Genomic DNA, 23,909 nt, shown 5'->3' with positions numbered 1-23,909 from the left:
CCTCGGATTGCAAATTCTTCTATTTTGAATTAAAACAAGACATTGATTTTATCCCGTGTGAAACCAGGTAAAACAGCTATATATAATGTTAACATACTACACATAAGCATTGAACTACTAACAAGTGTGGTGCCGATTTTACCTCCATTGGCCACATTAGTTTTGGTGACATTTCATACGATATAGTTTTATTTAAAAAATGCTCTCTTTGATACTGAACTAATCAATGGTGTTTATAAAACAATACTAATAACACGGAAATTATAATTTTGTTGAATAAACGCCACAATTCTTAAGTCCTTGAAATAAAAATGTTGTTTTTTTTTGTTTTTATTGTTTTTGTTTCATTGTTGATTTTGATAATTGGCAGGATTATGATCAGTGAAGAGTGACTCGAATGTTCGAAACAGTTAACATAAGTAGGATGTACAATTTTTTCCAAAAATTCTATAAATACTAAAACGGCGAAGTGTTGATCTTACCTACTGTGTCGGGGGCCCTAAGCAATAATAATTGTACTTAAATTTTGTACCTGGGGGAGGGGGGGGCTTAGAGTTCGACTAGCACGGGGCCCCTACATCCATTTAAAGAAATAAATAAATAAAATCTTGTTATTTTAAATTTACGGAATACATAAAAACATGAATAAAAATTTAATATAACCTGTACCAAGGTAGCAACACGGTCATATGGGTTGATTGAAAATTACATTTATAGAAAATTACATTTATATTACATTACAATGTATGGATAACCTTTCAATAAATGGATAAAATACCTAGCAGTCAATATAGCATCTGAAATTCTATTACGTAGCCCTGTTACTGGGCCAAATTAACTAATACTAGCAAGGAAGAGTACAACTGTAAAATTCAAGTCAACTGTAGTACCAGCAGTTATATTAGATTCTATTGTTATCTGCTTACCTTGTTTTGATTTCCCTGGCTAACAACTGACTGATTTGTTGACAAAATACAGCATGTCCTTCCCACGATAATAAGCGGGGCGATCCAAAAGTTGGAGTTTTTTCGTTCACCAGATTTTCATTTTTCGCCACATTGCAATATAACGGTAGCATCTGATACAGTCTTACATCTCGTTCATTTTCGGACAATATTTTTTTCAAATTGATGTATTCTTCAAACAATTTGCAAAGGTGTAGCATGGTTAAATTCACATTTTCGATTTCGTCGCCTCCCGAAGACTTAACACTTTCATTGGGATTTATCGCTGCTTGACTCATATTGGAAATGTTGTTGATTCCTGCCATTACATTGAATCCAAATTAATTTGTTTTATTTACAATACTATGAAATCATACATTTCATTTCTGTTAAATAATTAATCACTTCTCGAGCATAATATTTTCACAATATATATTCACAAGATCAATATTGTCAAATTTACTTATTGATTTTTCGGCGACATGGAAAAATGCTACGATGCTATGACTTAAATTTCATTTGTTTACACGATATTTGTTGTAACAAATGTTTTACCGACCTACACACGATGTATCCGAAAATTCAACCTATTATGTAGTAGAAAACAACTGTCGTAAGTTAAATAGTTACAATAGCCAACATAGAATCATTTGCACTAGATTAGTCACACTGTATGGTCCTGTGTACCTTTATTTTATTTATAAAATCCCAAATATGCATGTATTTAAAAAGGTTATATCAATCCTTCGCACAGGTAAAGCCATAGCAATTGCTCAGTAGCCATTTTATAGCACCACACCAGGAGCACCAAAGCTTTCTAAAATCGAATTTGTGACCCATTAGAGCTGATTCGAGTTAAACTTTCGCAGAATCTTTCTGTTTTCTCAATATTACAACAAGAGCCAATAGATGGCGCAATAGAATAGCTGTGTATGTTACGAAAGGTGTAAACACGAAAATAAAAACATTAGCCGGACTCGCGAAACAAATGGTTCAAAAATGACAGTCGTTAAAAATTAACCAGAGTCCAAGGAGGAATGTATAATGAGGTGTAGTTATAGCGCTTTTGGCGATCCCCCCCCCCCCCCCCCTGGACACCGATTTTGACAGATGGTTTTCCGCATGAGCCTGTATTGGTGGATTGTTTATGTTTCGCTAGCTCTAAATGTATAGGTATCATTTTTGGCGGTTAAATTCCATATTTACCTACTCACTTTTCATGCTCAGCATAAACAACTCCCAATCCGCGCTATCATCACAGATTTAGTGTTTCATTTTTTAGAAAAAAATTATATTTCTGAACATTTATTACTCGTCATGCCTACCGCGTGTTCAGTAATTTCATGTAGCAACAGCCGTTGCAAAGTAAAAAAGCTGGGATTGGATGTTGTGTTCCATAAATTTCCGAAAAATGCTGTGTTACGCAGTCTCTGGAAGAAATTTTGTATCCGTGGCGAAGACTGGGAATCTACTAATTTTTCCATTATTTGTTCTTCTCATTTTCAGCCCCAGGACTATCAGCTGCACAACGCTCCTATGATGAAAACTACAGCATTGCGGAAATTAAAATGTGAGGGTAAGTACTTTTCTAGTTTTCATTGATTATGATATAATTAGAAGTAATTATTTATAATGTAGATTATGTGAATTCTGCTTTTAAATGCGTACATTAATAATCGAAAATGTATCTTCGCACAGTGCGTAGCATTTGTAGTTCTAGAATAAGGGACCGGTGGTAATTCTAACCCGTGGCTGCGGCGTGTGCGCAAGTTCAGTCGTTACGAAATCCTTTCTGTTGGTAGAACGAGTTCGGGTGTCCCAGATTTAATACTAGATGCATGAGTAAAAAAAACATGCGATTCCGATCCGTTGGTTCATCCAGTTTGCGTGGCATTTTGAACCTACTTTGGAGCGACCCGTATTCGCTGCTCCAACCACTTAGAGTTGCTAATGGGGGGGGGGGGACTACCCGCGTATCACTAGTTCAAAACCTAAGCGTTAAATAGTTACAATGGCCAACATAGAATCATTTGCACTAGATTAGTCACACTGTATGGTCCTGTGTACCTTTATTTTATTTATAAAATCCCAAATATGCATGTATTTAAAAAGGTTATATCAATCCTTCGCACAGGTAAAGCCGTAGCAATTGCTCAGTAGCCATTTTATAGCACCACACCAGGAGCACCAAAGCTTTCTAAAATCGAATTTGTGACCCATTAGAGCTGATTCGAGTTAAACTTTCGCAGAATCTTTCTGTTTTCTCAAGATTACAACAAGAGCCAATAGATGGCGCAATAGAATAGCTGTGTATGTTACGAAAGGTGTAAACACGAAAATAAAAACATTAGCCGGACTCGCGAAACAAATGGTTCAAAAATTACAGTCGTTAAAAATTAACCAGAGTCCAAGGTGGAATGTATAATGTGGTGTAGTTATAGCGCTTTTGGCGATCCCCCCCCTTGGACACCGATTTTGACAGATGGTTTTCCGCATGAGCCTGTATTGGTGGATTGTTTATGTTTCGCTAGCTCTAAATGTATAGGTATCATTTTTGGCGGTTAAATTCCATATTTACCTACTCACTTTTCATGCTCAGCATAAACAACTCCCAATCCGCGCTATCATCACAGATTTAGTGTTTCATTTTTTAGAAAAAAAAATTATATATCTGAACATTTATTACTCGTCATGCCTACCGCGTGTTCAGTAATTTCATGTAGCAACAGCCGTTGCAAAGTAAAAAAGCTGGGATTGGATGTTGTGTTCCATAAATTTCCGAAAGATGCTGTGTTACGCAGTCTCTGGAAGAAATTTTGTAACCGTGGCGAAGGCTGGGAATCTACCAATTTTTCCATTATTTGTTCTTCTCATTTTCAGCCCCAGGACTATCAGCTGCACAACGCTCCTATGATGAAAACTACAGCATTGCGGAAATTAAAATGTGAGGGTAAGTACTTTTCTAGTTTTCATTGAATATGATATAATTAGAAGTAATTATTTATAATGTAGATTATGTGAATTCTGCTTTTAAATGCGTACATTAATAATCGAAAATGTATCTTCGCACAGTGCGTAGCATTTGTAGTTCTAGAATAAGGGACCGGTGGTAATTCTAACCCGTGGCTGCGGCGTGTGCGCAAGTTCAGTCGTTACGAAATCCTTTCTGTTGGTAGAACGAGTTCGGGTGTCCCAGATTTAATACTAGATGCATGAGTAAAAAAAACATGCGATTCCGATCCGTTGGTTCATCCAGTTTGCGTGGCATCTTGAACCTACTTTGGAGCGACCCGTATTCGCTGCTCCAACCACTTAGAGTTGCTAATGGGGGGGGGACTACCCGCGTATCACTAGTTCAAAACCTAAGCGGTCACAAAAATCTAGATGAGGGGAGAGAGAATTAGTAATTAATAGCTTTCCTCGCGAATGAATGTTCGGTGACAAGTGTGTAACTAAAGACACGAGCGAGTAAATAAGTTAAAAAATGTTTTTCTTTACTAGTGGAGTGCTAAAACAGAACTAAGCTGTCGGTATGGAGCTTGACTGATCGTTAACTGGCTCGCTGGCCGGCTGGCTGGTTGGCTGGTTGGCTGGTTGGCTGGCTGACTGTTTCGATTAGTGCTGATGTTCTTATCGGATGCGCCTGGTCACTCGCCGGAATCAGGTTGCTGTTGCCGGCTGCGCCACACATTAGCGTTACGTTAGTGCTGCTGGGGTGCACGTGTAGTCATGGCGGTAGCTAGCCACGTAGCTATATATTAAACAAGAAAATTGTAATGGCGTAGAACGAGGAAGGCTGCTGCATGCTTCCTTTAACTGGTGCCATTTGCTTTTCAGTTCTTCGACCACTGCTAGGCCACCTATTTAGGCCGTAGTAGTTGGTTGTTTATGCCGTAGTGTCTTTAGAGTCACAGTTTCTTTCAGTTTGCTTTATCATAGTTTTAAAATATCTTTCAACGTTATCGGGTAATAATATTAAAAACTTGTTTACATGGTTTGCTTCTCATACAATTTTAAAGTATGTTTAATCAGTTTTTTTATGCAAATGTCGCTTAGAATATTAATAATCAAAGTTAAATAATGTTTCTTGCATTTATTTTTGTCTGTCTGTCAGTCTGCCTGTGTGTCTGTACGTGTATATTAGATATAATGATAGTATTTGCTTTAGTTTTTAGTTGCTTTTTTTAATTATTACAATTTATTAATTTTAAAATATGGAATTTTACTAGAAAACTGAACCAAACTGGTCGACGGTTAAAGCTGAACTCCCGGTCTCTGGTCGTCGTGGGGCCATCTGTCTATCCGGTGGTTATGTTCCAACACGTTGCGTCACTTAGGGCAACATAATGCCGAACATGGAGCTGTCCGAATGTCCAGACGTCGCTGACTAACATTGTATAACTTTAGTCTAAAAAAAGTTTATGTTAATGTTTAAGAATGTGCAGAATGCTTTCAAGTGTTTTAATATTATATTAAGCATTTTTTGCTATTTGTAAATAAATTTGAAAAAAACGGCTACCCTAATGGCTAATACAAAATTCCATAGCCACCTTTCTGTAACTTTGACAATCCTCGAAATGAAATGACGATCATTAAACGAGAAGCGGATGATAAAGATCCATGCAAATCCAATGGCAAGCGTACTACTTACTTTTTTTGTTTCCAAACCTTTGCCATTGAATGGATTTATATCATTGTTTCTAAACCATAACATTTTACATAACATAAAAGGATTAGTATCGATTGAGGTGTATGATTCTCGTATGTAATGCGTGTAACTTATTTATTAATAATTATTTATTTTTTCATTAATATAAATATATTAATATTAATATATTAACACTGTTAAACTTCTGTATATAATTTATTGTTACTGTTTTTATTATTTTAATAATACGTTTGTGTTGTGTTTCGGTTTAAAGCAATTCCATCTGTAATTTCATGCTCGAACATAACTAATGATGAGCAAGAACAATTGAACGAGGTTTTTCTAGAGCAACGCCGACATGAGCTATATCAGTCGTGTGAGAAAGAATGTGCCATGTGCGAATAAAAAGATGAACAAATTGAATTCCTTAAATTAAAAATTTCTGCCTTAACTGCTCAACTAGAGGAGGCTAAAAACCTAAAAGCAGCAAACCATAATTTGAAAAAGCATTTGGATTCGGTTGTTCAAGAAAATACAGCATTAAAGAAACAAAATGTGAATTTGGAAAAAAAAATTGGAAACCATTCAGAAAGAAAGCATCCAAAGTTCAGATGTAGTTCCAATAATGAAGAAAATGTTAGGAGACACTCTGACTAGCAATCAAATTGATTTGATTAATAAGCACAAGAAGCGAGTACGATGGACCAAAGAGGAAATTAGCAAGGCGTTTACCTTGAAATATTTTAGTTCGCGGGCATATTGTTACGTAGGAAAAGATTTGAATGTACCTATGGCTGCTCCATCCACCTTACAAAGGTATGGACGAAAAATTAACTTAAAGCAAGGCATCTTAGAAGACGTTTTGAATTTAGTTGGAACCGCGGCCACAACATTTAGCAACAAAGATCGAGAATGTGTTCTAAGTTTTGATGAAATGAAAGTAGAAAGCGTATTAGAATATGACCCGGCAGCAGGTGAAGTAATGGGACCGTTCAATTATGTTCAAGTAGTAATGGCTAGAGGACTATTTAAGAACTGGAAGCAGCCAATCTACATAGGATTTGACCAAAGCATGACCAAAGAAATCATAATGGAAATTATTGAAAAATTAAATGAAAAAAATATAAATGTAGTCGCCATAGTTAGCGATAACTGTCCTGCAAATACTAGCTGTTGGAAAGAATTGGGAGCAGTCGATTATAATAATCCATTTTTTCCACATCCCATCACAAAAAAAAATGTATATGTTGTTCCTGATGTGCCTCATTTGTTAAAGTTGACGAGGAACTGGCTAGTAGATCACGGATTCAAGTATCATGATAAGACAATAACAATTGAGCCCCTTAAACATATAGTTGAGGGTCGTATGGCTGCAGAAATGACTCCTGTGTTCAAAATAAACCAAGGACACATCAAGATGACTAGCCAGGAGAAACAAAATGTGAAAAAAGCAGCACAACTTTTATCGCGCACAGTATCTGTTTCTTTGCGAAGATATGTACATAGTGAAGAAGCAAAAGATCTAGCTGACTTTATAGAAAAAGCTGATTTATGGTTCAGCGTATCAAATTCTTACTCGCTAAAGAGGACTATAAAAATCATACAATGGAAACGATAATCAAATAAAGGCCCTGAACGACATGCGCGAGTTGATGCTTAATTCAATTGCTATCGGAAAATGTTCGCTTCAGACATTTCAAAAATCAATTCTGATGCAAACAACTGCTCTTCAAATGCTGTATCAGGACATGAAAGAAAAACATGATATTAAATTTATATCTACATATAAGGTAAATATCAATTAAATCACCCATCAAACTGTTTTACAATTTGTTTAATCGTTGCGTATTATTTTCCTTTGACAGTTGAATCAAGATGTGCTAGAAAACTTTTTCTCACAGATTAGACAAAAAGGAGGGGTTTATGATCACCCTTCGCCGCTGAGTTGTCCATACAGAATAAGAATTATGATACTCGGCAAATCTCCAAGTATTTTACATAATCAGACAGATACCGAAGAAAAAAAAAAATCAGGAACAGGATGAATACCTCACAACGACGGAAACGAATGGCGACGACACATATGAATCTGTACAAAGCGAAGAATTTCTAGCAGCAACGATGTTTTCCGAAGCTGGAATCAATCCTAGTCTCCCAGATATCAACGCTATGGAAAGGGTCAATGGATTAGTGACCAATGACGACAGTGATTTAGTGAGCAGTGTGAGTAGTAATCTCTCTTCTATGAACGAGCAAGAGGCAGATGGATTAGAGTACATAATGGGTTACCTCGCAAAAAAATTTAACGCAAAATATCCGGCATTGAACATGGGAATGCAAACCTTTAAAATAATATCCGAACACAATTATTGTCAACCACCGACATTTGTGGAGCATCTATCTCTGGGAGGACTTTACAAACCAAGCGACGAATTTTTAAACACTGGCAAAAAGATGGTTGCACAAATTATTTGTGAAAATTCACAAGAAATTGCACAAAAATGGTACTTTCCATAAAAAAACTGCAATCGTTCGAAGATTAAAGGTGAATATTCAGAAACAAGTCGATTTACCAGCAGAGGTCATAAAACATTCGCAAAACAGAGAGTGATAGTTCGTATGCGATTTCTAAATATGAAAACTAACAATGAAGCCAAAGAGGGCACTAGTCGCAAACGCAAAACACAACAGCAAGATCCAAAAGCGCGGAAAAAGATGAGAAAGATGATCAACTAATAGGCAATAGGCATGGGGTGGTAAAAGTATCATGGGGTTTGATAAAGGGACCATCAATACACACGTTTTGCTAAAAAATAAGAATTTAAATAGTACTATATCAACCAAAATACATAAAAAACTAAAAAAAGTCGTTTGATGGGCGCGCAAAAAGTATTCGTCCATCAGACTTTTGGCGTAATATGCGTAAGAAAACAAAGGTTATGGAGTAAAAAAATGTCCTGATCTTGTTTCTTATTGCATTTATGACTATTGATGACTACTTGCACAACGCAAGAACTCATTTGAACCTTTAAAAAGGCGTAGTTTTGACCCACACATCCTCCAAGACTTGTTCCAATTATTCGCTGGTAGAGAGATTGCATTTCCGGGCCACGTGGCCATTAAAAAAATGGCAACGGATATCATATTGAGAGTCTATTAAATCATTTTCATCAGTTTGGTTTCAGTTGGTTTGGTGTTTCGGGCAAATGACAATGCTCTGTATGTTCTCCAGCTTGACTGTTCTTGAAACATGTGGTATTTTTTTAGTACAATTTCTCAGAACTTGCACCCAAAGTACTTAAAAACTGCAAGAATATATTTCTCCATCTCGTCTCCTATCAATTTGAATCATTTTTCTAGCTCACCTTTCCTCCATGAGCCCTGGTATAATGACACCATGGTGCTACCGTTACACGAGATTTTGTTGCTGCATCTTAGTAGACTGTTTTCGCTACAGTTGACGTCGGCCGTATGACCTTGGCGATTTAAACATGTTTTAATATGTTAGTAGAGCCTAATTTGAAACAAATTCCTGAATTATTTGATGCACCTTAACAGATTTGGCCACTTTCTGGATATGGTATTATTCAAACAAAACATGTTTGTAACAACTCACTCATTGCAGCTATTACATGACCAGCTACGATGAAATGCAGCATGACCCATCAACCAAATGTGACCCATCTATTCTCCTGACCTTATTGGCCATCACAAATTGCACTGATTCTTTCGTAAAATTTGATTTTTCGGGCATTAAACCGCTTCTTTCGTTAGATTAACCGTCAAGGATGGCTGCTTACATGGCAATTTGTCACACAATTAGTGTCAGAAAAATGGCCAAACTCTGATCAAATGAAGAAACGAGGCCTTCCACACATTTTGTAACCTTCAAAAATGGGTAGGATAGGTTATGCATAAGTTAAAGATACGATTTGCGCTTTCATGCTCCAATCATTTAACTCCCCCGCCTTTAGTGCCTCTCTGACCGGTTGAAGTGCAATTGAAACAACAGAAATGCATTATTTTAGAAAGAAGTCACCAGTAAATTGATAATAATACATTTAATTCACGTCTACGTAGTGTTTGTCCAGCGTAAATAATTAAAAAGCTAGATGGACGAATACTTTTAGCGCGCCCATCAAACGACTTTTTTTAGTTTTTTAAATAATTTAGTTGTTATTGCACTATTTTAATGCTCATTTTTAACAGTACATGTGTATTGATGGTCTCTTTATCAAACCTTTATCATTACTTTTATCGCCCCATACGCATTGCGGCCATAATTCGCCTTTTTCTTTAAAATATTCAGCTAGACGAATACTTTTTGGACTGACTGTATAAGGTACGAGCTGGCTATTTGGGATGTGTTATCAAATATCCAAGCTTGGGTACACGGGCCCAGTCCCAACCCCTTGGGCGGATGATGATGCATGGCAAAGCAGGAAGGGGGAGGGCATTCTAGATAACTAGGATGCCTTGACGTCGAAAGAATAATTAGACGCTAATGATACATAAAACGTGCACATCAAGGATAAAACATTGAACGCAAACATCTTTCTCATCTGGCCGCACACTGATGAAAGCCCAATGAGAAGCATAAACCGACGAAGGAAGGAACGTAGTAGTACAAACATAGACATCGGAAAAGGCACGTCGAGGAGACGAAACCTCGACGAAGCAACAGTGAACCCTTTTCTTTTTTTTCTTTTTCCTTTTCCTTTTCTTTTTCTTTTCTTTTCTTTTCTTTTTTCAAACTGTTTTCACAGGTACGAGATCAGCGCGAAGGACGTCCTAACGATCAAATAAGACCCTCACACAAATCTTCAAGAGGAAGCTAACAGGTACGCGGAGTGTTTTAGTGAGGTCGCATAGATCGTAAGCTAACTGTTTACATCTGTAATACAGATAGATTACGATCAATGAATCCCACACTACCCACGATATGGACGGTTGGTTGGATATCGTGGGTGCCTTTGGAAGGTTTCACTCCGCGCAAAAAAAAAAAAAATAGAGGAACGACGAACATGTAGTTCGTACAGTTTATGTAATCTGAATACCTACAACGTCGATTAACGATATCGATGTGTGTATGTTGGTACAAACTAGGAGGCGATGTGAGATTTCACGGCAAAATAGTCAATCTGTCCAAAACGATCCTTCGTTGGCAGAATTTAAATGTAGTCCTCTTTCTTCGAATGGAAACCGGTATAGTTTATAAGATTTCTGCAAAAAGACATGCATGAAAAATTTAAATATCAATTTGAGGTAAGCGTGCACCACATCGATACACACCGTAAGGGAATATGTAAAAACTATGAACACATCTTACAGCACGAGTAACAAATCCAAAAGCAAAACTGAGGGTCAGCTGCGGCGTTGCGTCCGTGTACGATTCCGCATTTAGCAACGATATATTGTTAATGGTGTCTATGACTTGACTCCTCTGCAATTATATTAAAAAGATATATTATATAACTATTTTGTATCAAGTTCCACCTTTCGATCTATTGTAATAAATTTCTTTCCGTCCCTTCAACAGTTCATGGCACATATCTGCCGCATGCTCACCTCTTGGCTAGCGCAAGACAACTTCTTCAAGTTCCTGCTGCTCGTTCCCCGCCCGAACGTCAGATAGCGTTTCTGCATTCCACCGTACATCTTTTGGCATTTTTGTTCCAGCAGCCGTCAACGAAAACGAGACCACTCGGTATGCCGCCGTAGCTCCTGGCTTAGATAATGATTTACCCCCGTCCAGTAAACTAAATGCTTGCTAACGAAAAGCTCCATATACACAGCAGGCACTCTTCATGCAATTGCACTCGATAGGCGTTGATGCCCTGTTTGCCTCTTACCAAATCCTGAGCTGCCGTTCCTAGATCACCAGCAGCCGGGGTACAAAGTAGCTTGCGCACACCTTCGACGGGAGAGACTTCACAAGCTAGCGCAGCTTCAAGCTAGTTTTGAACGGTTCCGTCACACGGTGTCCCAGTGGCGAAGGGATTTTTAATCATACGGCATGAAGAAGCACACCTATGCCGCTTACCTCGTAGCTAATCACCGGCGATATGAATTGTTCGTAGAATAGACCTTCCAAACAGAGGTACACTTCATCAACACCAAAATATTCTCGTCGGTTATCAGTGGCTACTACATTTACTTACACCGCCCCTAAAATAATATATAATTGTTTAGTGAATAAAACAACCCAATAAATGAACACAATTTAACTTACAAAAAAGTGGCGTTGGTTCACCGCTTCGCTGCCATCGTGCTGCTCAAACAACCATTCATAATATACCGCCGTTCCTTCATTCACAACATTTATCGACCTGCTGGTACGATGCGGCACCGTGATGCACTGTATGTAATGCAAATTACGAAACTTTTTCAATTTTCGATCCAATTTTATTTGAAAGCACAATCTTATTTAGTTTACTGTACAGCTCTTGGATTGTAAACAATGTAGTCATGATTCGCACACTCACACAATAACAATGCGTGTAAAGCAAGGTGGATTTAAAAATATCAGGTGGTGGACTCTAGTGCATTTTGACAATTCGTCACTTGACGTAAGGTCCCCAGGATTCAAACTTTGTTTACATTTATTAAATTTGTTCATAAGATTTATTTAGCCGATTTTTTCGATTAAAAATTCTTTAAAAATATATTTTGGGCTTCGCGAGTTCTTATTACACATTAAAACATGGATTAAAATGTGTTGTTTTGTTTATATAAATGTTGTACACTCTCTGCATACAAATTTCATTACCCCGCACCGCCCCTCCCCGATTATAATACTGGAGCAAGGTGTTATAAATGACCAGGTGAAGTTGTTCAGAGCAAAATGACATTTCTCGACTTGACATTTCTCTTCCGGTGGCTCCGGTATAAAAATCGTGGAGGGCTGGTGCGGGGTAATGAAATATGTATGCAGAGAGTGACAGATGTCCCCCACAATGTCGCCTAGCAAAAGCGATAAAAATTAACCTTCTAAATACATTATCCTTGGTTCTGACCATGGTGTTATAAATGACAAGGTGAAGTTGTTTAGAGCAAAATGACATTTCTCGACTTGACATTTCTCTTCCTGGGGCTCCGGTATAAAAATCGGGGAGGGCTGGTGCAAGGTGTGTTTATTAAGGAGGTGAATTGTTAGCCCGTTTTCCGGGCGCCATCATTGAGTATTGTTATGTCAAATCGCATACAATTTTCTATACCCCCCTCCAGCCCTCCCCGATTTTAATATCGGAGCCCTCAGTATTGTTATGTCAAGTCATGAAATGTCAATTTGCTCTGAAGCACTTCACCTCCTAATATCCATACACCTTGGGCTGGTGCGGGGTAATGAAATATGTATGCAGAGAGTGACAGATGTCCCCCACAATGTCGCCCAGCAAAAGCGATAAAAATCAACCTTCTAAATACATTATCCTTGGTTCAAATAGACATACAGCGAAAACGTCGTAGCTCGTAGCACGACAAAAAGTAGCTCAATTTTGCAAATAGAGCACTCGTCGCGCGGGACAATTTTGCTTCAACCGAAATAATCGATTTAGATTTAAAATTAGATTTGAACACATTTTAACCTATTTTTGTGTGTTTTCAAATATAAAACAAGTTGGTTGACTGAGTCAAATGAATTACTTTGATCTACACAGAGTGAAATTTTGAGCTATTTTTCGTTGCGCGCGACGTTGTCGCTGTATGTCTAACTGAACGGTCAATGTTCGCCTGTCTCGGTTCGCGTCCTGCATCTAACTTGCTTTATCATGTCGCCCCTTTACAACGATGGTCCATCGTACCGGCCCTCTGTTCCATTTTGTAATCCCATCCGGATTGATTATCGCCACAGTTGTGTTGATCAATGACCAAATGATCAAAACAAATCAAAACAATGAAAACACGACAATAAATCAACCAAAAATGTATTAAAAATCGTTAATTTAATCTTTTTTTTAGTTTGTTTATATTCAGTAATACTTCCCTAGTAGCCATGGCTATCATATATGAAAGCCTTAAAAAATGAAAACAAAAAGTGCTTGGCCCCCAGAGAAACATGAACTGAGATAAACTGAGTGTTAACTGCGAATCACTCCAGTCGAAACACATCCAGTTAGCGGTCACCTATTGATTGTATTGTACGGATAAGTAAAATAAAGAGTAAACAGAAAAATGTAAACCATTGACGATGGAATGATAACCGATTATAATAGTTTTGTAATGTAGCAATAAAAACAGCACGTAGCAAAGTACAACTAAATGATGCATCATTTGTATTTATTGAACATAATGACCTATTTCAATGCGGAAAAAGTAAGGTAATGTTTAGGCTAGTGGTCAGATCTAACAACCTTTGTTTTAGCCTCTGCTACGTAAGGTATACTACCAGGCTTCGAATTTTGGCGTTTGTTTTCTTCCTTCCTTTTATTCTTAAGCTTGGCAGTGCGAATTTTAGCCTGTTGATTGTAAACCATTTTCGGTACTTGACGATGCTGGGCGATACGTCTCACAGATGGATGAGCTGCATATTTTTCCTTTAGCACAGTATTGTAGTTAAATGCATTCTTTTCACGCATTTGTAATGATCCCAGTTTTTCGGCTGCATTTGCCTTCCATACACGAATATTCATCTCATCGGATCCGGAGAATATGTATTTATTATCCATACTCCAGTTGACGCACGTGACGTGTTGCATGCGTTTTGTGTGGTATATTTCTCTACTATTAGCCTTAGCTGCGTCAAATATACGAATGGTTTTATCATAGCTTCCGGAAACAAACTCTCTTCCAGTAGGAGCATAATCGACCGATGTAACTGGACCTACGTGGCCATGGTGTATTTTTAACGGGTTTGTGAACCGCCTAATATCGTACGTGTAAAGATTGTAGTCCTCGTTAGCTACAGTGAAATAAAATGCTTGCATTGGATTCCACGAAAGCTGATTAGAACGTAGAGTCATCACTATTTTTCGGATGGGTTTTGTTTCACGTTGATCATATAATATTATCCCTCGATCCGAACCACATGCCGCAAGAAGTGTTGTTTCGATTGGATTGTACTTAATGTCTTGCAGCAAATCTACACCCCATTTTAGTTCCTTCAAAGGTTCGTTGCGACTTTCGTCCCAGATATGGCAAGTTTCTCCACTCGTTGCAAAGTTAGGCCCCTCGTAGCTGTGCGATAGCGATGCTAGAACTGTTTTAGTTATTATCATGTTCGCTGGCTTAACAATATCAACTCCTGTGCCGTTGATATTGAAATTCCATGTCATAATTTTCTTATCGTCGCCAATCGTAATTAGGCTGGATTCGTCGGAGCTGAATGCAATTCCTCGACAATATCCGACATGGGCATTAATACTCATCATACATGATTTATCAGCCACATACCACAGCTTGACATCGCCGTCGTAAGCACCACTTGCAATAAGAGATATTTTAGCGAAGTTCTTGGATATGACTGCAACGCCATCACAATGACCATCAAGATTACCGACGAAAGGCTTCGCAAATACTCTTTCCAGTTTGGTAGCATTCAAAGCACGCACGTACTCCCTTGTGCTTTGAAATGGGTGCACTTCTCTATCATAATTACGGAAAGACTTGTGAATATCTTGTTTAGTCTCACGGACATATCGGTCAGGATTCCTTGTAATAACTTTAACTTTCATATTTGATAACGTGGGGAACTCAGATGTTCGATTCACAAATAAAAACAATTAAAAATCTAACCATCCTCGTGCTCGATAAATGTCACAATTATCAGGCCGCGCTCTAGCAATTGCCGAATAAGGTCTAAGGCTGCGCTCTGGCACCAATCCAAGGTGGATTAAAAATATCAGGTGGTGAATAAGGGCCTATGGGGAGTCGCCATAATTGAGGGACTTTGCGTCATTTTAAAACTGTTAACCATTGGATTCCGCACACAAAGTATAGCAAAGAGAACAGATTTCTTTGTTATTATGTGTATTTTTGTGTGTTTATTGATTTTATCGAAAAAACGAGATATATCAACAAAAGATTTGATGATTTATTTATGCAAGAAATTTAAAATCATGTGAGTAAGAGTTCTAATCTCACGTAAATTGTCCATGCGGCTCGTAGATAATGAGAAATTTATGTGAAAATTGAAAAAAAATAATGCTTTCTTAATTTTTATCATCAAAAATGTCGAAAACACAATGAGTTAAAGAATAAATTTACGAAATAATACACATTAATCCATGTTTTAATGTTAAATAAGAACTCGCAAAGTCCAAAATATATTTTTAAAGAATATTTAATCGAAAACATGGGTTTGATAAATTATATAAACAAAATTAATAAATGTAAACAAAGTTTGAATCCTGGGGACCTTACGTCAAATGACGAATTGTCAAAATGTACTAGAGTCCACCACCTGATATTTTTAAATCCACCTTGCACCAATCGAACACGAAAAATTTACAATACAACGACGATTATCCGAGGACGTATTAACCGGCGGGCGGCTTAACCGTGCGCATAAATCTGACAGCTTTGCGATCGTGGCGAACATTTACAGCGATAGTGAAGTTCGTAAACATTATTTGTGTGCAGCTACCTAGTGTCTAGCGCTATTTTCGTACTAAATTTTTGTTCATGAACACTTATTGAACCTACATAACCAGTTAGTTGTTGATGAAAATTATTTTCTTGTAATGATTAATCGATTGAATCATAGTAAAATTTTAGTATTTAACGACCAAGCATTTTGCGGGTGGCGGAAGGATTATAGTTCCCAAATAACCAAATCGTCCTTAACCTTTAAGTTGGCAACCGGATATCCGGGTATTTTTTTTAACTTCGAACTGCAATAACTTTTGATTCATTGCTTTTATTGACCTGAAATTTTCCGTAGCCTCCCATCTTTTAATTTATGATGTTTTGGTACATAAGTTGTAATTTTAAACAGCCTGTAAGTATTTTATTTTGAATTTTTTTAAATTTTATCACGTAAGTTGGCAACCAGCATACCCGGGTATTCCATACATTTTGTATGGAGAATGACGTTTCTCTTCTTCCTCTTTTCGTATTGCGCTTATTTTCGAGTCAAATTCAAGTGATTCCAAATTTCAATTTGACCGTTAGTTTTATAATAAAATGAAAAAAACTTAATGAAGAAATGAAATAGAAGATAATATATGGTCGGCATTACTTGCTTACAGCATTAAAATATAGAAAGCATTGTTTACCTATGAAAATTGTTAATTTTTTTGCATAAAAACGTTTGGAATACCCGGGTATGCCGGTTGCCAACTTACGTGTGAAAATCTGGTTGCCAACTCTACGGTTAACCCACTGTAAAACCACTTCAAACCCACGTGGGTTTGTGGTGGTCGATTCAGTCGTTAACCCACCAAATTTTAGAACAATCGAAGCTGTCAGTTCCGATCCGATGTATTTACAGTAGAACGTCGATTATCCGGGGACGGATTAACCGGCGGGCGGCTTAACCATGCGCATAAATCTGACAGCTATTCATACGTACGGCGAAAGTTTGCAGCGATAGTCAATTGGGTAACCAGTTTCTTGTGCAGCTCTGTAGTGTCTAGAGGTATTTTCGAAATTCATTTTTGTTCATGAACAGTTGTTAAACCTACAGTTATTGATTAAAATAATATTCTACTAACGATTAATCGATTGATTCTAGGTGAATTAATAATAAAACTAGTGAATTTGATATATTTTATATGCGTTTGACATTTCTTGGACCATTATCCGTGCAAATCGATTAACCGGCAATCGTCCGGTCCCGAGCTGCCCGGATAATCGACGCTCTACTGTATGTATCTTGCCCACTATTAACCCACCTTTTCCAAAAATGCTTTGAGGAAATGTTTGGTCAAGGGTTGGCTATGGTCAATATGCTGGAAAGGATTTTAAATCTTCGATTGATTAAATACATTCACTTACATCACTGCACTTCAACTTCAGCAATATTATTAGTCTATAAACTATGCACTGACCAGCGAAATGGAAGAGTTCAATCGCAAGTAAAGAAACACACATATACACATATTGCACATGAACTTAAACACACACGTTTAATTGCTTCCTTTGCACAATTAAATATCATTTTAACACAGGTGAAACATTTTGAGCAAATAAATTGTTCGAGCATAAAAAACTGACTTCAACAACATTGAATTGGCTACTTATGTGGCTGTGTGGCTTAACCCACCAAACTGATAGTTTTTTAGCTTTGTTTGATGGAACTTGATTTTTAGTACAAGAAATTGGTGGCGTTTTCGGTATCTTGGTTATATGGGTTGTTTTAATATGGTTTAACACAAATTCGGAAGAACACACGAATAATTATTACGCAGAAGCAAGGTGTATTTATTGAGGAGGTGAATTATTAGCGCGTTTGCCGGGCGCCATCATTGAGTGCCCATATAACAATGGGGAATTATTTCTATGGCAAACGGGGTGTGAGGTAGCGAGAAACAGGTTGCGACGAGCGAGAGGCTCTGTTAATTCAGAGAGAGAGGAATGAAATAAAGGGGGAAGCGAAGAGCAACACATAAGGAGAGCGAGAATGCCATGGCGAGGAGTAACGAAGGACGAGGAAGAAATAGAAGAAACTATAAAGGAAGCAAACAACAACACATACGGAGAGCGAGGATGGTATAATGAGCGGTGACAAAGAAAGAGAAAGAGTGATATAAAACAAGGAGCGTGACAACACATGGAGAGAGTGTAGCTAAGGGAATAAGAGAAGAGCCACACATACGAAGAGCAAGAATATTTGCGCTTGCTATAGCTTGCTCAATTTTCATACATGCCGCTCTTATTAAAAAACCGGTAGGTCTTCGCTGATGATCATTTGAATCAATCAAAAATCTTTTTGCGCAACGGTACCGTTTGTATTAACGGCCGTTTGTACGTAAAATCGGGAAGTTTGAATGACTACCTTTGCCCATCGACGCATTCCCCTGGAACCGTCCGAAGCCATCCGCAGCCGTCACGAGCTGTTTGGAATGCAAAATAAGTGGCCGAGCGAGTCTTGGAGATCGAAAGTTCGCTAGAAGGTCTCGAGAAGAAAAACCCTAGCGCGCTCGCATGTCAATTTGTCTTTGTTTTCTTCTCCATCTGAGAATCATAAATGTGGCCATTAAGGGCCAGCTACCAGCGATGGATAAATTTGAAAAAAACACCGGAATCGCTGCCGAATTACTCCACAATAATCGCAAGTTGTGAAAGGTAGATGCAATCTCGGTAATGTTTGGTGTCATCTTTTGTAGCCGACCAGGACTGGCCGGTTGCGTTAGTCGGTAACTTGAGCCGTCGTATTCGTTGGATCCATCCGAAGCCGATTCCAAACAGCTCGTGACGGCTGCGGATGGCTTCGGACGGTTCCAGGCGAATGGGTCGATGGGCAAAGGTAGTCATTCAAACTTCCCGATTTTGCGTACAAACGGCCGTTAATACAAACGGTACCGCCCAAGTAGCCATAAGAAACTCTATTTGATTATTGACAGTTTTTTAAAGCCTTTAAAAATCAAATAGAGTTTCTTACCGTATTAATACACGATGCGCAATCTCAGATTGCGCATATATTCGTTTTATCAAAACATATGTCATTTCGCGTAGCCAACCCTGAGCTATAAACGTCATTTCCATACAATTTCAGATTGCGCCAAGATTGCGCATAAATTTTCAAGATTATATGTCCGAGATATATAAATTTTTTTTGACAGATAAATATATCAAATCGGGCCGTTTGACAGATAAATATATGCGCAATCTGAGATTGCGCATCGTCTATTGCTACGGTGAGACTGCGCATCGTGTATTAATACGGTTATGTCAAAAAGTTCGTCAAGCGTCGTGTGTGTAGCTTGTGTGTAGATGGCAACAAAACCAAGCGTCTGCGACAATTTCTATCAGCTATTGTTTAATTTGTTTGTCATCATGATTTTATAACAAGTCAGTGTATCGATATTACCATTATCTTTACATGAGCTACATAAGTTTTATATTCCGCAGCATATTTGATTTGGATAGCGTTTGGACATCATGTTTTTTTCGTCCACGGCTGCAGCTGACCTCCATGCTGATATAATGGAAGAAACCTATGGAATGAAAGAAACTTATGTGATACAGTGATAATATGCAGTGACAAAACGATTTTTTTGATAAAAATAACTTAGTTTTTATTAACTTCATGTTTCTTCCATGATAATATTTGTAATTTGCCATGAATTATAGTGTTTTTTGTTATGATAATGTGCTCTTATAACCGCTTTTTTAAATATCCTCCTCATAACGCAATGTCACCTTTGTATTGAACTGTCATTTCTCAACAGCACGGATAAACGGAAAGCCGGATAAAAGGTACCCGGATAAACGGCGCTCCACTGTAATGGGATGTTTTGTATATTGTTCCCAACTTAGGCAGCGGTCAGAACCTAGCCGCATGCGATTTTGCCGCAAGCTTTTGTATGGGATTTGACGGCAATGACAGCATTTGCGAATCTGCCGCATGTGGCGATGCGGCAAAATCAAAATCATTTGATATTGCCGCATCGTTGCATGCGATTTTGTTTCAGATGTCAAATGTCTAAAATCATATAAAATAATGATTATCTTTATAAAGAAACAACAAAATATCATAATAATACCTTGAAAAGCTAGAAAATTGAGAAAACTCTTTTCTTGCCCCATGCGGCAAAATCGCATGCGGTGAGGTTCTAACCGTTACCTTACCACAGGCCAGCAACATCACACCAATGTGTAAGGACAACATTTTCCGTTTCTCACATATGGTACTCAATAGATGTACTATACTTCTCATTCGCACTGGTGCAATACTTACATTCACCGATATCGGTTCTTGCATATTTCGGGTATGGTGTGCCTATTTGATCTACCTTGCACTCTTCTTTTGTTATTCATCTCTCGTGAAGTTGCGGTCATGTCGAATTTAACGGTGGATTTAGTGGGCGATCCCAATTTTTGAACATAACTGATAATTTTTGTCCTTTTTAGCAATTTTAAGGTTACCCAATCACACATCGCCTGTACATTGGCATTTTGCATTTTGGTTCCGGGCCTGTAGCTTCATTCCGCCCGGGTGACTGGGTTCCCACACTGGCTAGCACTGATGATTGAGGTGGCGTCGCTTCTGCAGTTCGATCGTTACTACTTTGTTTTATTATCACATAAAGTACACTTCCCGTAAAACATATTCAAGAAAGTGTCCCAAAATTAAGAAAAACCCACTGAAATCTCCTGCATCTATTCGTGAGATGCATCATCAGCGTCGTGCGAGTAACAGCATAATGCATGGCTGCTGTTTAACCGAAAATCCGTTCTTTGCAGATATGTATGCTTTCTCCAGTGGCTGGTTGGTCCATGACTTCCGGTTTACCTTTTTTAAGGTTGTGTGATGACATCTGTTAATCAACAATTGATAGCAGATGAAAAATATCTGTGGCGACCACGTTATAGCCTCACCACAGTCCGGAGCTGACGTCAACCGTCAATTCAAAATATCGGGCACTCTAATTCGAACACCCTAATTCAAGCACCCTAATTCGAGCAACCTTATTCGAGCACCCTAATTCGAGCAATAGTTACCAACTTAGCCAGACTAAACTATTTCCCGTTAAAAAGATTATAAAAGCCGTCGTTCCCACCACGCGTTCTCTTCTCTTTTCGTTCTCATCCGCTAGTGGACGTGCTCCCGTAACTGCGTAACCCGTGATAAAAAACATTGTAAAAAAAATGTATTTTGTGACATCTTGGGAATCCAAATAAAAAAGTGGTCTACCCACGAGGTAGCCAAATATCTATGCCACGGGATCTTTACACGTTATTGTCATGATGCTAAACCACCAAAAGGCAATATTCGTAAAGCTTTTTTTCATTGTTTCATCAGTATTTTGCTCATATAAAACTTCAGAAAATATACAGAAATTCATATTTAAATAGCTTAAGATCCATAGTAGCCAAATTTGATCCACAAACGAGTGCACGATTGAAATTTGGTTTGTACAAATTTGATAGAAATCATGCCAAAAATGGTTCTCAAATGTGTTGTCACACCTCCAGATTGGATATTATATTGTTGAATAATTCACTAATAACTTTTATCCAGTTTTAATGACAAGTGTCCACCTTTCCCGTAATGCCCGTGTTTACTTACCATCTTCTAGATAACGATTTTTGAAAACCTATGCCATACTAATTTGGAATTGAAGTATCGATAAAACCGGCAGGCGAAGCATGGTGTACCGGGAAAACTCCAAAAAAATCCGGGAAAAAACCGGGAATTTAAAATCCCGATTCGAGTGGCCACCCTGGAAAGAGCAATACAGCCATCTCTGTCAATTTGATCGTTGAGTTTGATATTTTTCGTTAAAAATACCGGCAAAATTTTAATTTTTAACGAAGCATTGACGAAGCCAGGAAGGCGTTACGCAGTGTTTTAACCTTCGTTTCTATGACTAAAAATACACCCTCATCTTTATGACCACCTACCCGGGTAAGTAATACATTTTATAAGGGAATTTGTTTTTTTATTGGTCAAAAAATGTCTTATTCGATTTATTGTATGCAGCTATAATAACAATATTTCTTTTTATTTTATAAATTTATGAAGCATGGCTTTTAGTAACATAAATTGAATGCATAGCAATTAGTTGAACTGACACTAATACACCGCCATTTCTTCCCGACTGTCGGTGCAATCATTTCAATCTATGTGACTTTAGAAGAATATTAAGAGCTAGAAAACTTTTGGATTAGATTCTATAAATATAACTACATGCATTGCTATACATATCATTACAAAGTTAGCGACTAATCGAAACCAAAATCCTTTATTGTATGTGTTACCTACCCGGGTAGGTGGTTATAGAAGTAAGGGGTAAAAGTTGATTTTATTTTTTAAAGCACATTTCAAAAAATTTAGAAATTCTGAATTTTTTACCACTTTTGTAAAACATGTTTCTCTAGGCATTCTAATTTTTTTTGGATCGATTCGATAATCCTATAAAAAGTTATCATAAAAAGAATAAGTAAAACATACCCGGGTAGGTGGTTATAGAAATGAAGGTTAAGCCCTGAAATTACTGCTGTATGAAAAGCAAAACGCAATTCTTTTAGGTATACTTTTAACGGTTTCTCAACAGGATTGTGCTACTTGGGCGTTGCGCAAAAAGTTTTTTGATTGATTCAAATGATCATCAGCGAAGACCTACCGGCTTTTTAATAAGAGCGGCATGTATGAAAATTGAACAAGCTATAGCAAGCGCAAATATTCTTGCTCTTCGTATGTGTGGCTCTTCTCTTATTCCCTTAGCTACACTCTCTCCATGTGTTGTCACGCTCCTTGTTTTGTATCACTCATTCTCTTTCTTTGTCACCGCTCATAGCATCCTCGCTCTCCGTATGTGTTGCTGTTTGCTTCCTCCATAGCTTCTCACCCGCTTTTTGGCAACACCTCTTACTTTCTTCTATTTCTTCCTCATCCTTCGTTACTCCTCGCCATGGCATTCTCGCTCTCCTTATGTGTTGCTCTTCGCTTCCCCCTTTATTTCATTCCTCTCTCACTGAATTAATAGAGCTTCTCGCTTGCCGCAACCTCCCAAATAGCCAGCTCGTACTTTATAGCTGATTTAGGGCTGTTTAACGAAAAATCGTTCCGATGTCGTACTTTGTGGCTGATTAAGAGATAGACGGTACTTTGCGGAACTATGGAGCTTTTTAACAGGCACATGGTACTCTTTGGAACTTTGCGGCTGATTAGCACTATGCGTAGGGTTCATGATGGAACTTGAAGGCTTGTTAAGAAAGGGTACTGAACTTGGTGGAACTTTATAGCTTTTTAATGCATGACATCGGTTCAAGGTGGCTCTTGTCAAAGTGTCAAAGACGGACGCCGGCAATAATCTCATTGCTGCTGCACAAGTTAGATTCGTTACTTGAAGAATGAATATTGAGTGAAGCGATTGTGAATTATCAGTAAATTGTGTAAAAATTTGTGTAATTTATCAATACAAAAGATTTAAAAATATACATATGTGTTTAAACCAAACAAAATTTGTTGTTTATTTCATCGATGACGCTTGCTTGAAAATAAAACACAAAGAAAAATAATCCCTGGCATCGTGGCATAAGGAAGCTGCTTAGGCGCTGTTTGAAAGACCCACATAGAACTTTGATGCTGTTTATCTACTGCAAAAGGCGAATTAGAGCAGCGATCTTTAGCGTGCCAAAATGAGCTGCTTAAGCAATTCTGGCTATTTGGGCTGTTTCTCGCTACCTCACACCCCGTTTGCCATAGAAAG

The 23,909-nt window shown here is 37.9% G+C and overlaps 1 protein-coding gene and 1 long non-coding RNA gene across 2 annotated transcripts; both read right to left on the bottom strand.

The window, feature by feature from the left end:
- Positions 1 to 555: 555 nt before the first annotated feature.
- LOC4578409 (uncharacterized) lies at positions 556 to 12,113 on the bottom strand. Its single transcript, XR_009765925.1, has 6 exons — positions 11,825 to 12,113; positions 11,161 to 11,760; positions 10,885 to 11,035; positions 1,504 to 10,815; positions 927 to 1,263; positions 556 to 574 (listed from the first exon to the last, which is right to left on the bottom strand). It is a non-coding gene; the product is annotated as an uncharacterized LOC4578409 (long non-coding RNA).
- Positions 12,114 to 13,848: 1,735 nt separating this feature from the next.
- LOC1278598 (DDB1- and CUL4-associated factor 13) lies at positions 13,849 to 15,370 on the bottom strand. The gene has a single exon (XM_318219.3). The coding sequence runs from the start codon at positions 15,261 to 15,263 to the stop codon at positions 13,923 to 13,925; it is 1,341 nt and encodes a 446-aa protein (XP_318219.3). The 5' UTR covers positions 15,264 to 15,370; the 3' UTR covers positions 13,849 to 13,922.
- Between the last annotated feature and the right edge of the window lie 8,539 nt (positions 15,371 to 23,909).

Source organism: Anopheles gambiae, chromosome 3, assembly GCF_943734735.2.
Source record: "Anopheles gambiae chromosome 3, idAnoGambNW_F1_1, whole genome shotgun sequence".
Lineage (NCBI taxonomy): Eukaryota > Metazoa > Arthropoda > Insecta > Diptera > Culicidae > Anopheles > Anopheles gambiae.
The sequence above is the reverse complement of the archived record's forward strand: the minus strand, read 5'-3'. Positions and strand labels throughout refer to the sequence as shown.